Raw genomic sequence first — 12,290 nt, 5'->3', positions numbered from 1 at the left:
CAGCCGGGCAGGGACGGCGGCGCTGCGCTGTTTGCGCAGGGCGGCGCGGCGCTGCGCTGTTTGCGTAGGGCGGGCGCCGCGGCGCTGCCCTCCCGCCTGCGCTGCCGGCGCCCCACGCGCGCGGGCGGCCCGGCGGGCGGGAAGGGGAAGGCGGCGGGGGGGGAGGGAGGAATATGGAGCCGCATCCCGGCGCTTTCACCCGCTCCCCTCACTGTGGTGGCCTCGCCGCGGCCGCAGAGCCTCCCCTCGCCACCTTCCCTGCTGCCAGAGGCCGGGAAAGAAACTTCCATGAAAGTTACCACAGGCGGCAGGACCGTGCCCGGCCGGCCCTGCGCCCGCCAATATGGCGGCACCTTCTTCCCCCGCCGCCGCCTCGGCCGCCTCCTGGGGCGCTGCGCCCGCCGCGCCCGCTCCCCGCCCCAGACCTGTTGGAAGGGGCCGCCGTGGTGCTGCGGGGCCGCAGTCCTGTCCCGCACAGCCCGGGGGCGTGTGTGAGGAGAGGGGGGAACAAAAAACCCTTCGGGCAGGGAGAGAATGAAATCTGTTTCCTGCGAGGTGATTTTATTTGCGTGTCTAAGCGCTAGCAAATCCTGTTTTAAAAGTGCGAGACATGAAATGTGCTTCCCCGGAGCAGCCCTGGCCTCCGGGGCTGCCGACCCGGCCCAGGGCTGGGTGGGAGCCGGCGCGTGGGGCGCCCCGGCCTGCTCGTGTGGGGCCTGAACTAACGTCGTTGAGAAACATAAAAATGAGGTGATTTAGGGTGTAGTTGGTGCTGCGACGGGGCAAGGGCTGGGCAGGGATTTTTCAGSATTGTGGTTTTGGCTGTTGATTGTCAGGTCAGTTGGACTGCRCCTCTCTATAAGCATCCAGGATATTTTTGTGGTTGGGACTTGGGTTTTAGATTGGCTTAGGGTGACATCTCAGGCTCGGATCTCTGCTCCGGAGAGGGAAAAATACTTCTTGGATCCAGCTTAACTAATAGGTGCAATTTCCATCAGGGTTTGTGTGTATATTATAGGTGAGAAAAGCGTGCGGCATTTATTAATGTCACGTTTTGAAGAAATTTGCAAGCAGGACTTGGAGCAGGAGCTGCTGCTYAGAGACCAGCCTCATCCCTGGCAAAAGTCAGGCTGAGCTCTTCCTAAAAACCCGCAGCAAAGGAGGGCCCGAATCTTCTTAGAGAGAAAGCACGCATGTTTTGGCACTTAACTGCCCTCAGAATGAGGAAGTTGTTCTATAAACTGCAATATTTGGGTGTGAATTATATAAATTTTCTTTGCCTGACATCCACCAGATGTGGAAACAGTTAATTGCCATCAATTTACAATAACATWTTACATATTTTAATATTTCATATATTAGTATTGTGGCACTCCTGTAAACTTCTTTTTATTTTTTTAATAGACTAAACATTATGGAAAACTCCTTATAGGTGGTATTTTCCAAATCTTTTGTCCTTCTTCGTCCACACTGCACTCTTCAACTTTTCCTTACCTCTATATGCAGTAATCAGTAATTAGTTATTAGGTAATTAGTTAACCTGTCTTAGTGTGGAATTTGCCTACTTTGCAATAACTTCAGTGTTGATACAGATTCTTTTTTTTTTCTGATAATCCCCAGATCCATTTCAGCAGTGCTGCTGTCTGAACAAGCTATTGCTCCTCTTCAGAAATTCACAGTGACTTGACGCACTAYTTACCAAATCACCTGGTTTTTCAAAGGTTTGTATGTTGGTAATTTTGTTATCTGCCTGAACCTTGAATTTAAGCTGAGTGATTCTCCATTCACGAGGCCACCTTTCCCCTCTTTTCACTCCACCTTTATATTTGCAGCTAGTTCTACTTAATCAAGATTTTTTTTCAARTGTTTCCAGTAGCTTTCACTACTTTCTCAACTTTAAGATGTCTACTAGAAGTTGTCTAAAATATATTTCAATAGTTCAAGCCCCAGCTGAATGCCCGAGTTAAAAAGTTTGTACTGGAAATTTAGCTCAGATATAGAAGTCACTACCAATTTTTACATTATATTTGGTTTACTTTTTTTTTTTTTTTTTACATTTAGATTTTTCAGACATGTTTCGACTCTTCTAAAAATGTTCATTAAACCACAAACTGACCTTAATAATCAGTGTTTAGAAGATTACTTCTCCCTAAATAGATAGGATAAACCACTGCAAGATAGTGTTGTGGCCAAAGTATAAATGGCTGCTATTAAGCAGACTTAGAGAAAATTACAGACCCCGTTACAGCTCATGGATATTTAGAACTCCCTTCTGACTGTTTGGAGCTGCTTTTAAAGACACAAATATGATGTGACGTTATGTGAGATCAAAACCAAAGAGCTGGTAAGGGAAGCACTCCTGTGCATGAAGAACCTTTAGGCCTTGCTGCTTCCYTTCAATATTGAAGTGAAGGAGGCCCTGGTTCCCAGGCAGCAGCGCTGATCTGACCCAGGTGGGGAAGAGGCTCCCCTGGCAGCAGCCAGGGCGCAGAACATAGAGTTGATGTTGGCTTTAAGCRGGTGGATGGCTTTATTTTGGCTGGTGAAGGACAATAATGATTTGATACGGCCTAATGTTAGAATGGCAGGGAGTGATAACACCTCATTTGTTGTACAGACTGCGCGTGCAAAATTACTCAGCTAAATTTTTTTTGGTAAATTAGACCTAGAAAAGTTTGTTCATTGGTTTGTATCATGTGACCTTTTTTTTGGTCATTTTTTTGTTACATATGGCATTATGATTCAGTAATGAAAGACCTACGCAAGAATTTATCATATGCCAAGCAACAAACCAGAAATTAAAGCTTCTGGGCTACTGTTTCCATGAGAAAATATCCTGCTAATACTTGAAATCTGAATTTATAAACATAGGATTTGAACCAGGGTATTGACTCGCGCAGGTTAAAACACTTGGTTTAAGAACAGAAACGTATCCCAATTATGTCAGTATAAAACTAACAAACACAGCCAGCACTTGAATAGTCATTTGGAACTGCCCATACTAAACCTATAGAACAAAACTCCAGTGCTGAATAATTTTTAGATAATTATCAGTCACATAAGGGGCAAATTTAGTGCAAGAAAATACTTTAGGGTTGAAAGTATCACAGCCCAGTAAAATTTTGCTCCCTGCTCTTTGCAAAATCGGGCAAGACTCAGTCAACTTAATTTGATAGCCCAGTGGTCCCTCTCCTAGTTATTCTGTATCTGTGAACCAGTCAGGGTTTCTGATCTCTCCAATATCCTTCAAGATCCTCTTTCCTACAGAGTAGATATTTGAATGATTTTAAAAGTACTTGCAAGTTCACTGTATCTCATGTAGAGTTTTGTGCTGTTGGCCAAAGCAGGAGCTTCCCTCAGTCAGGATGGCAGCCTGTTCTTGATGGTCATCAAGAACATGCCATCCTAGATCACCTTCTTGACCACCTTCTGGAACTGGAGCAGATCGAGGTATTTCTGAACAGTGGCAAGAAGCACCTAAAATCAGTCTTGGTTGGCTGACTTCTAGCCTTTTCCAAACGGATAGTTAAATATGCGCCGGAGGGTTTTTTCCATCCCTTTGTGCTAAACTTGCTATGAGTTTTGAACATTACAAGATTGGTTTCCCCCATGGGATCTCAATGTTCTTGAAGCTCTCACCGTCATGCTTTAACCTGAGATTTAGACCTGAGGCGTTTTATTCTCTGACTCATCTGTCTCTAATGTGTAAAATGTTGATCTTCGTGCAGGAGCGGTGCTGATGCTGCTCCTCACCCTCCTGTCCCTGCAATCAGAAGGCTGGATGAGATGCGTCCGAGAGCTGGACCCAGCTAAGCTGCCTTGACTGCTTTGCTAAAGTCAACCGTTTGGGTCTATGGTGGCAACTTCTGTTAGATGAGAAGCAAGTAACAGGACCTGGATACTTGAGACTTAACCCTGCTTAATTTGACTATAAAACAACCCCATAATTACAAGTTCAGAGATAAGGCACATTAAGATGCTGTATGTGTTCACACTCATGGCACATATAATGAGCAATAAGTATTAATACATACGTTGTTTTGTGGCAAAGTGTCATAAAGGGTGGTTTAATCATCAGCCCCTGGTATAAAGTGCCTATTGGCCTTATTTTATAAAACCTTGGGGAGATGGGGATTATTGATGTATAGCAGATGTTTGTGCTTTGTTAATGTTACGGTTTGTCCTGGGTGAGGAAGCATCCGTGTGTCAAATTAGTATTGATTTCAGTGAAACATTTAGTGCTTATTAATCCTGAACATGAGGGTGTAGCGGTTGACTTGTGCTTAATACTGGATCTCTTAGCTTGTCTTTACTTCAGTAAAACCTTTTGGCACCATTGCAGCTTTTTAGTCCCTAATAATAAAGGGAACAACGGCAAGTACCAAAGGAAACACAGGCTATTCTTAAACTCATAAATACAGATAAGAAATTTCAGTCCGTTGCAGTCTTGACAGGCCGGCTGTCAGCAGCAAGTTTGTATTTTAGTTATTTCTTTGTTCCTATTTTTCAAATCAGATATAATTTGGGGAAGAAAAAAAAGTAAAAACTAATACTAGAACTAAAATGAATCCAGGAAAAGGAAAAGCACAAAAGGAAAGCTGGAACTGTCAGCAGTTGATCAGTTGCCAATTCTGTCTCTCCAGAGTTTCCACGTGGTGTGCACAACTGTACAGATGTCAAACGGTGAAGATTGATGCCAGTGCAGTAACAACTCTGCTTCAGGTAAAACGTGAAGGTGTGGTAGTGCAGGAGAGAAGGTAAGATGTGTGCTTGCAAAGCGTTCCACTTCTGGCCTTGCACGAAACACTGCATGGAATTCCAATGGAATTCCAATGGAATTCCAAAAGCTGCCGAGAGCTGTGCACGTGTGCAGGATCACAAAGATACTCGCACCTTTTATTAACAAGGTCACCCTGTTGCAAAAAGTACAAATGCCATCTTGGGATATATAAATAGTGTAATCTGCTAAACAGGAAGAGTAGCTGCCAGACAGTTACAGACAAGATTCATCTTTGCAAAAGCAGATGCTTAAATTTGAGCTTGTCACCTGGATTCCCTCTGTACTCAGTGTAGACAAGCAGGGACTTCTGGGTCTCATTGGCTTCTTTCTAGGATACGTGTTGAATTAGGCATTCTAAATCAGAAAAAAAAGTATTCCCTCACTTAATAAAAGGGAGATTATTAAGATGTTTGGTGACTTCTCAATTGTAAATAAATGGAAATGTTTGCTACCCTTTTATTAGAGGATTAATTCCGTCAGCTCAGTTAACTGTTGTGATGAAGATGAGGGAGGCTGCAAGGGCAGAATAAACAACACCCATGGGAAGCTGTCTTCTTGTGGAACATCTGCTTAGGGAAGACACAAAGAGAGAAGTAACTTTTTATTTGGTCCTGGGCAGAGTACTGGACCTGACTTAATACTCTCTGAAACAGTGACCCTAACATACTTAAAAGAGTTTAAAGAGTCACCATCCTGAGCAGAATAACAAATCCAAAGAAGTCCTCTTTTGTTTTTAATTTCAGAAAGGGAAACTCAGTAAAAGTAAGAAACATCTTTGGGAGAGAAAAAAAAAGCTGAAAGGAGCAGCTAGAAGAGTAAAATAAACTTTTGTGCAGCATGGAGACTACAGAAAGAAATCACCGGAAACTCTGACCAAATCCATACCACCTGGGGAAAGCTGCTTAGGGAGATGAAAAAAAATTAGCATGGCGAAAAGGTAGGACGTGAGAGGATATCTGAAGCAAGAACTTTTGTGCTAGTGAGGAAAACATTAAAAATAAGTGACATATAAAAATACAGTTTTGATAGGTTAAAAAAAAACCAGAGTTAGACACAACTTGCAAACGGCTGAAAAAAGTGTGGTCATTTTTCAGATTGATCAAGACCAGGAAGTCTGAGAGAGAAAAAAAAAAAAAAGTAATACCAACGCATTAAAAGAGGATGTAGAAAAGACACCACCAGGGTAGAAAACTAAAATGATTTCTTTTTGCATCTGTGTTTATTGTGGAGGAGGCTGGGGAAGTTCCCAGATAGCAGCAGACGCATCTGAGCATCCGTCTCGCACTGAAGCATTGGTAGGGTCAGAATAAGTCGACAAAATGCATAATAACGAAGTAACCATTGCCAGATGGTCTCCACCACACTAACAGAAGCCTGCAAGCCTTCCTTTAAAACTACTTCCATACAAAGCCTTAGGAGGTGCTAATGTAGCACCATTTAAAAGAAAATAGAGTTCCTAGGGACATTCAGAAACTGAAAGGATTGTGACTAAGAAAACACCCCTAAGTTTTACAAACCGTTTTACTTTCTGTACTTTTGTCACAAATCTTTCAGGAGCCGTTTGAAGATGCCCAGAAAACAAGGGAGTGCTGCAGCAGTGAGGGGAGATCAAGCTGGTGAATGGACCCTTTCACTGACCGTGCCCCGCAGCCGTTAAGGTACTGGCTTTTCCCGTGTGTGTCAAAATCTATCTGAAGACAGAAGCGTGGCGGGCAGCGCAGCCCTGTGCTCTGCTCGGACAGGTTGCTGAGCTGGGGAGCCCAGGGGAGCAGGAGACTTCCAGGTCATGTTCCAGAGCCCAAGGGAAAGGGAGGGGAAGCTCTAAGCATGGAGCTCTGGACTGCCACCCTGCTGCTGGAGGGAAGTGGCATGAGGAACTGGGAGGCACAAGGAAAAGAAGCAGGGAGAGCCCCGGGGAAGGCTYCTGTATCCAACCGCTGGGATCTCTGCTGTGCTGTTGCACGGTGCACACTGGCCAGCTGTACAAACGGCAGCCGCGCTGGATAAACACCTGGAAACTGCGCTGGTTCCCTGTGTTCTGGCTGCAGTTACCGGGTGTTGGATGAACAGGTAATTCTGGCAGGCACATAAACTGGTGCAGCCCCACCAGGCACTGCAGAGATGTGGCTGGCGCTAAAATGCATCATCTCTTAGACTAGTTGGCACCTGAATTTGGACATGTTATTTGTGCTGTGTATAAGGTGTAGCCTGCCAGAAATATTTGAAAGGGCTGTCCAGCCTTTGCCTTGGCTCGGATTTGGCACACCTGCCCACAGCAATTACAGCTATGTCTAACTTAGCAAGTAGTGAAGTGCAATAGGAGGAAATCTCTAAAGTGAAACAGCTGGTCGTGAGGAGCAGCTGTTCCCACCACATACATGCAGCAGCTGCTGYGGAGCAGTATGTAGGTACCTGGAGCCACCCTCCAGTTTAGCCACAGCCAAAGGGAATCAAATGAGCCCACGTCCACAACACAAACGATTCGAGGCCCAGTAAGTGGATGCGATTGGGAGATTTCACTTTGGAAGCATGCTGTCGGTCCAGACTGAAACAGCCTGGAGTGCCAGAACCGAGATATTTCAGGGGGCTTTGACTGTGCAAATGCTGAACTATCAGAATAATCACCTAAAAAAAATAAATCGCCCATTATCCCTGTATTCATGACAAAAATCAAATTATAGAGTCAGGGATTATAGTCTGCATATTCTTTGCACAGGCACCTCCTCAGACATCTCTGCATCCCCTYGTCCTCCAAGGAAATTTCAGTCTTGAGAATGCATTGATAAAAACAAGAAGAAATGTTAGATGCCCTTGTAACTTGCAGTTTGCTGTGTCCATTCGTATAAGAGGACTGGCTCTCCATCCACCAGTCCTTTCCGAGGCTCGGAGGATMTCCTTGAGTTAGGAATCTGGCCCCAATTCAAGGTGCGTGGGCGAGGATGCGGCCGCTGCGGCGCGGCGAGGGCTGCGGGGCRGCCRTGGGGCCGGGGCAGGGCCTCCAGCAGAGGGCTCCCGCCAGTTAGTTGAGTGTTGCTCCCTTCTCGGCTGCTTAGACTCAGCTTTGGATAAACCGCTTTTGGTCGGATGTGAACATGCCTCAGAGCAGCTCTAGAACCCCTAGTTGTGTTCGACATTCCCAGGATCCCGGCTGTGTAACATCAAGTTGGTCTTTTTGCAGTTGAGTCTCTGAAGTAACAGCATCCCCCCCAAAACTATTTACATTTGTTGGGATCTGTACACGGTTTAGGAATGTCTTAAAACTAATCTCTTGAAAATTAATTTAAACATACATCTCTGCCCACCAAATGAGAGTTATGTGGGTCTTAGTCATCTTGCATTCACAGCGGATCAAAACAATTTCCATGCACTGAGTTTGGAACTGGCACATTTCGTCAGGAAACCAGAATTGTCACAAAAGCTATAAAAAGCTGCTTCGACTGCTTTGTTTACAGAAAAAGTATTTTCAATGTTACTAGATGTGGCCTTGCTTTGATTCTACTGTTCCCTTTAGTATTCTTAAGGACAATGTATAGGGGTGCACTTGGCACAGTAAACATCTTGCACAAAGCAGTACCATCTCGGCTGCAGTACACAAATGGATGTCACTTTGTGTTCTTTCATTCGTTTGATGTCATAGTGATCTACAGTTTTATTTTATGAGGAATTCTAACAAACAGATCTCCATTAATTCCATTGTATAACTAACAGATGAAAAGAAACAAAAATGAATGCAGCGTTGTATGCTGCATGATTTACCTCCTCATGAAACTAACTGTGATGTGTCTTGGATCATTATAGATGAAAACAAGCCAACAGTTTTCCTGTTCTTTCCAAGCAGAGAAGTAGGAGGAGCAGGAGACCTGCTGGACTCCGCAGCCTCTCCCAGGCCTCTCTGGAGCTGCGCAAGGCGTTTCCCCCCGCAGCAGATCAGCGGTGAGTACAGTGGCACACGTGGCAGCAGGACATGTCTCCTGCGGAGCATGGGTCAAGTCAGAAGATGTGTTCCCAGTCACAGTTTGCCGCCTGGCTCCAGTTGTTGGAAATCTAGGTAGTTTGGGAAACGAAGAACAGATTTTGTGTTTCCTTTGAGCATGCTGAGTTAACATTTCCTATCAATCACATATTCCTCTGGACSCATTTCAGGAGCTCAAAGAGATCTAGATCATCTTGTCTAATGAGAAGCAAAATAAGAGAATGAAGTCTGGCACATTTTTATGTTACTTGCCCAATATTTGCCATTGAATTCTGGATTTCTCTCCCTTGTTACGGAGAAGYTGTGGTGCATTTGGTGCACATGTGCTTCCTGACCTTTTGTGCAAGACMGATTTTGCTGTTGATTCGTTTAATATTTTCCATTGCTAGTAGTTTAATTTGCCAATACTTAGAAGCGCCCTTCCTTGTCTCTTTTTTTTTTTCAAAAAAATAGAGAGAAAAAGAGGGAGTAGATCTTTGTAATGACCTACAACATTTTTATCTTAACTCCCAGAATGAGTCCCAYCTGGCCAGCCCATTGGCCTTTCTGCCCATGTGGTGAATAAACAACTGAAATGAGGCAGTGGGGAAATTGGAATTCTTGCTCCCACTGAAGACAGTGGGAATACTGCCACTTAATGTTACTGGTTTGTTATAATATATCAAAAATATAAAGTAAAATTAAACTGTTGAATTTTATGTTACCTAAMCACTGCTTTCCAGTGAAAGAGAGTCATAAAACATATGTAGCCTGACATGATGGCTGGTACAAATGCAAACTGTAACAGCAGATTTTCCTCTTAGCGACGTAATATCAGTTTGCTTGTTTTGTCTGAGGTTTTGGTCTACCTTGGAAAAAATAATTAAACGCTTCACAATTGTTTTATATTGAAAACAAAAATAATAGCAGGGATTTTAGGTGAGCAGCATGGGAACAGGAAACATTATACTGTTCTGCCAATAGAGTAGAAATTTACTGTTATGACTCAAGAAAACCTACTTGTTTCAATAATACCCAATTCATTTATTGCTCTCAATAAATCTTCCTTCATGAAGATAAAATACCTTTTAAAGTGCACTTTTGAGACTAATGATTATACCAGGGTTTATAGTAGGCAGAAAAAAAAAAAAAAAAAAAAAGAAAGGGTGCAGCTCAATCCAGTGGAAATCAAGTCTGGAGAGCTGAAATGCAGTACAAGGAGGAGAGGAGGGTAGGCTGGGAAGCCGACACTCAGCCAGCTTTATGCCTGTGTCCCCTTCAGGGCTGCCCACTTCTCTACTGGCTCCACTCCCTTCTCTCACCTACTCTGAGTTGTCTATGCCATGGAAAACACCTTATTTCCCTGCTTTGTTCATGGAAGCTATTGGGACTGCTGGAAAAGGCCCAAAGGAAAACTGAAAGCCATAATGTACTGCAGTTTAACTGCATGCTGTTTTATCATTTGTATTAATTAAGGCTTCTGGATGAGGCCTCAAAGAATTGTTAGCTGTTATAGTAACATTTTATTTAGAGAAATTTTTATTTAACACCTGTCCTTCTATCTTCTATCTGTAAAAATATACTCTATAAAAATTTACTCCAAGTATTATTTTATATATTATACATTATTATACCAACTTCATAGAAAATAATTACCATTATAGACCTAGCAAGATGAAATTTCATTCATCTACAAGTCAAGAAGAAACAAAAATGTTGGTTCTGCTCTTCGCAAAAATATTAGAGGGAAGTCATTTCTGAAATGATTTTTTAAAAACAAAGTTTTCCTGCTACAAATCATCAGATGTTTCTGATGATCAGATGTGTTTGTATATCTCCCTTCACAATTGAGCTATAAGACAAGATTATAGAATACCTTGATAATTCCAATTTCCAAAGAAGCATCATTCTGTGCGTCAGTAAACTCCTGATTAAAAACGAGGAATGACAGGAGAAATTCTTTCATTCAGAAAGAATGAAAAGAGGTGTTTGTTTGAACTGTGTTTACTTCTCATTCTATATATCACAGCTGCTTGCTGAGAAAGGAGAGAAAGAAAGAAGGGAGAGATAATTGAAGAAGAATTGGTTGGATAGTGGTTTATGTTCTTAAATATGACAGTGTACTTTGTACAGACATTCTTTTATTTGTTTACTGTGTTTTGCCGAAGGCTGCAAATGATACTAACACATAGTTATTTGATGCTTTATTTGTGTGGAAGATGCAGTTGTGTAATTATGGGACTCTGAAGAAAAGGGCATTGAACCTGTGCTGAATGGCCAAGCAGTCTGTAGTTCAACAAGGGTCATTTCACCTTGAGAGGAACTTTTGCACTGGAATGAATGTTAAAGGAAAAAAACTCTAAATATTATTGCATTCCTTAGTTACATCTATCCGTTCCTTCTTTTCCCATCCCTCCAAGTGATACTCCTGATCAAAGYGAAGTCTACGGGAGCCCTCCAGTAGGCAGCTGTGCGCCGGCTCCAGCCTTGCTGGGATAACACAGTGCTGTCTAGTTAAAGTGCTGTAATGAATTACAGCTGGGACCAGCGAGGGGTTAGAAATGGGGAATCTCATGCAAGAATGAAGGAGAGGGCGTGTCCCCAATTTCTCGGTTAAAGTTACTTAAAGGTCCATCATCCATAGATGGAACTTAACTCTTTTGCGTCTATCTCCAGTCCTGTCTCCCTCTCAAGGAAGTTTCTGATGTCCTTTTTCCAAAGTTATTTAGCTTTACAGCCATATCATTATATTAACTCCTGTGATTCCTTGAAGACGCCATGAGATCTAAATGCCTTTGTCCTTGTTCTTAGGGCACATGCGAGCACAGCTCCACTGCCACGTGTTTTTAAAAAGGCCCGCTGCCCCTGTGCTGCTCGCTGCTCTGCGCCAGGTCCTGCACTGCAGAGCTGCTTTCTGCTTCCGACTCGGGAGGGCTGGCAGCTCTGTCTTTCTTACTCCCTATTTTCTACTTCCCGAGACCACTTAGGGTTTTGGGAGGCCCTCGTTGGGTCCTTGGTGTGGGCACCGCGAGCCCCRTTCAGGGCGCTGCCAATACCCACTGCTCCCGTGAAGCTTGCAGGCATGCTCTTCACTGCCTATTTTTCTGCTTTTTCCCTGTACATTTTTTTAATTATTATTTTTAAAATAGGAAAAGTGTGCATGGGCTGTTTCCTAATGTTGCTGGTTCTCAAAATGAGGGTTTTCCTGCCTGGCGCTTTATCCCTGGTCAGGCACGGCGCCGAGGGTTGTTGCTCCTGCCCTGTGGCGGCACCGCTGGCTGTTGCGGGGCCGTTACAGCCGCTCACGGGAGGCCGGTCTGCCTGTAAACCCACTACGTACACCCAGAAGCGGCTGTAGGGGCCGGGGCTAACGGGCGGGCGATGTCGGGCCGCCGGTACCGGCTGCTCCCGGCGCGGGCGGAGCCGCTGCTGCCGCCGTCCCCATCGCGGTCCTCGTCGCCCCCCGCGGCCTCGCTACCGCCTCACGGCGGCGGCGCCTCCCGCCCCTCGCCCGCCGCCTCACGGGGGCTTCCCGCCCGCCGCACATCTCGCGGTGTT

At 44.4% G+C, this 12,290-nt stretch overlaps 1 protein-coding gene and 1 long non-coding RNA gene across 3 annotated transcripts in view; one reads left to right on the top strand and one right to left on the bottom strand.

The window, feature by feature from the left end:
• The window catches only part of HMGN5 (high mobility group nucleosome binding domain 5), a 7,576-nt gene extending 7,286 nt beyond the window's left edge, over positions 1–290 (bottom strand). The window contains exon 1 of the mRNA XM_026054631.1: positions 213–290. Within this exon, the coding sequence (XP_025910416.1) occupies positions 213–290 (78 nt within the window). The remainder of the gene's footprint in view (positions 1–212) is intronic.
• Positions 291–506: 216 nt separating this feature from the next.
• On the top strand, positions 507–5,510 carry LOC112942312. 2 transcript variants are annotated; one of them, XR_003248370.1, is made up of 3 exons: positions 507–555; positions 1,621–1,721; positions 4,644–5,510. It is a non-coding gene; the product is annotated as an uncharacterized LOC112942312 (long non-coding RNA). The 2 variants fall into 2 exon arrangements; XR_003248369.1 differs by lacking the exon at positions 507–555 and adding an exon at positions 693–750.
• Positions 5,511–12,290: the final 6,780 nt, after the last annotated feature.

The sequence above is a fragment of the Nothoprocta perdicaria genome, unplaced genomic scaffold (genome assembly GCF_003342845.1).
Source record: "Nothoprocta perdicaria isolate Ctin4 unplaced genomic scaffold, notPer1 scaffold_124, whole genome shotgun sequence".
Classification (NCBI taxonomy): Eukaryota; Metazoa; Chordata; class Aves; order Tinamiformes; family Tinamidae; genus Nothoprocta; species Nothoprocta perdicaria.
The sequence above is the reverse complement of the archived record's forward strand: the minus strand, read 5'-3'. Positions and strand labels throughout refer to the sequence as shown.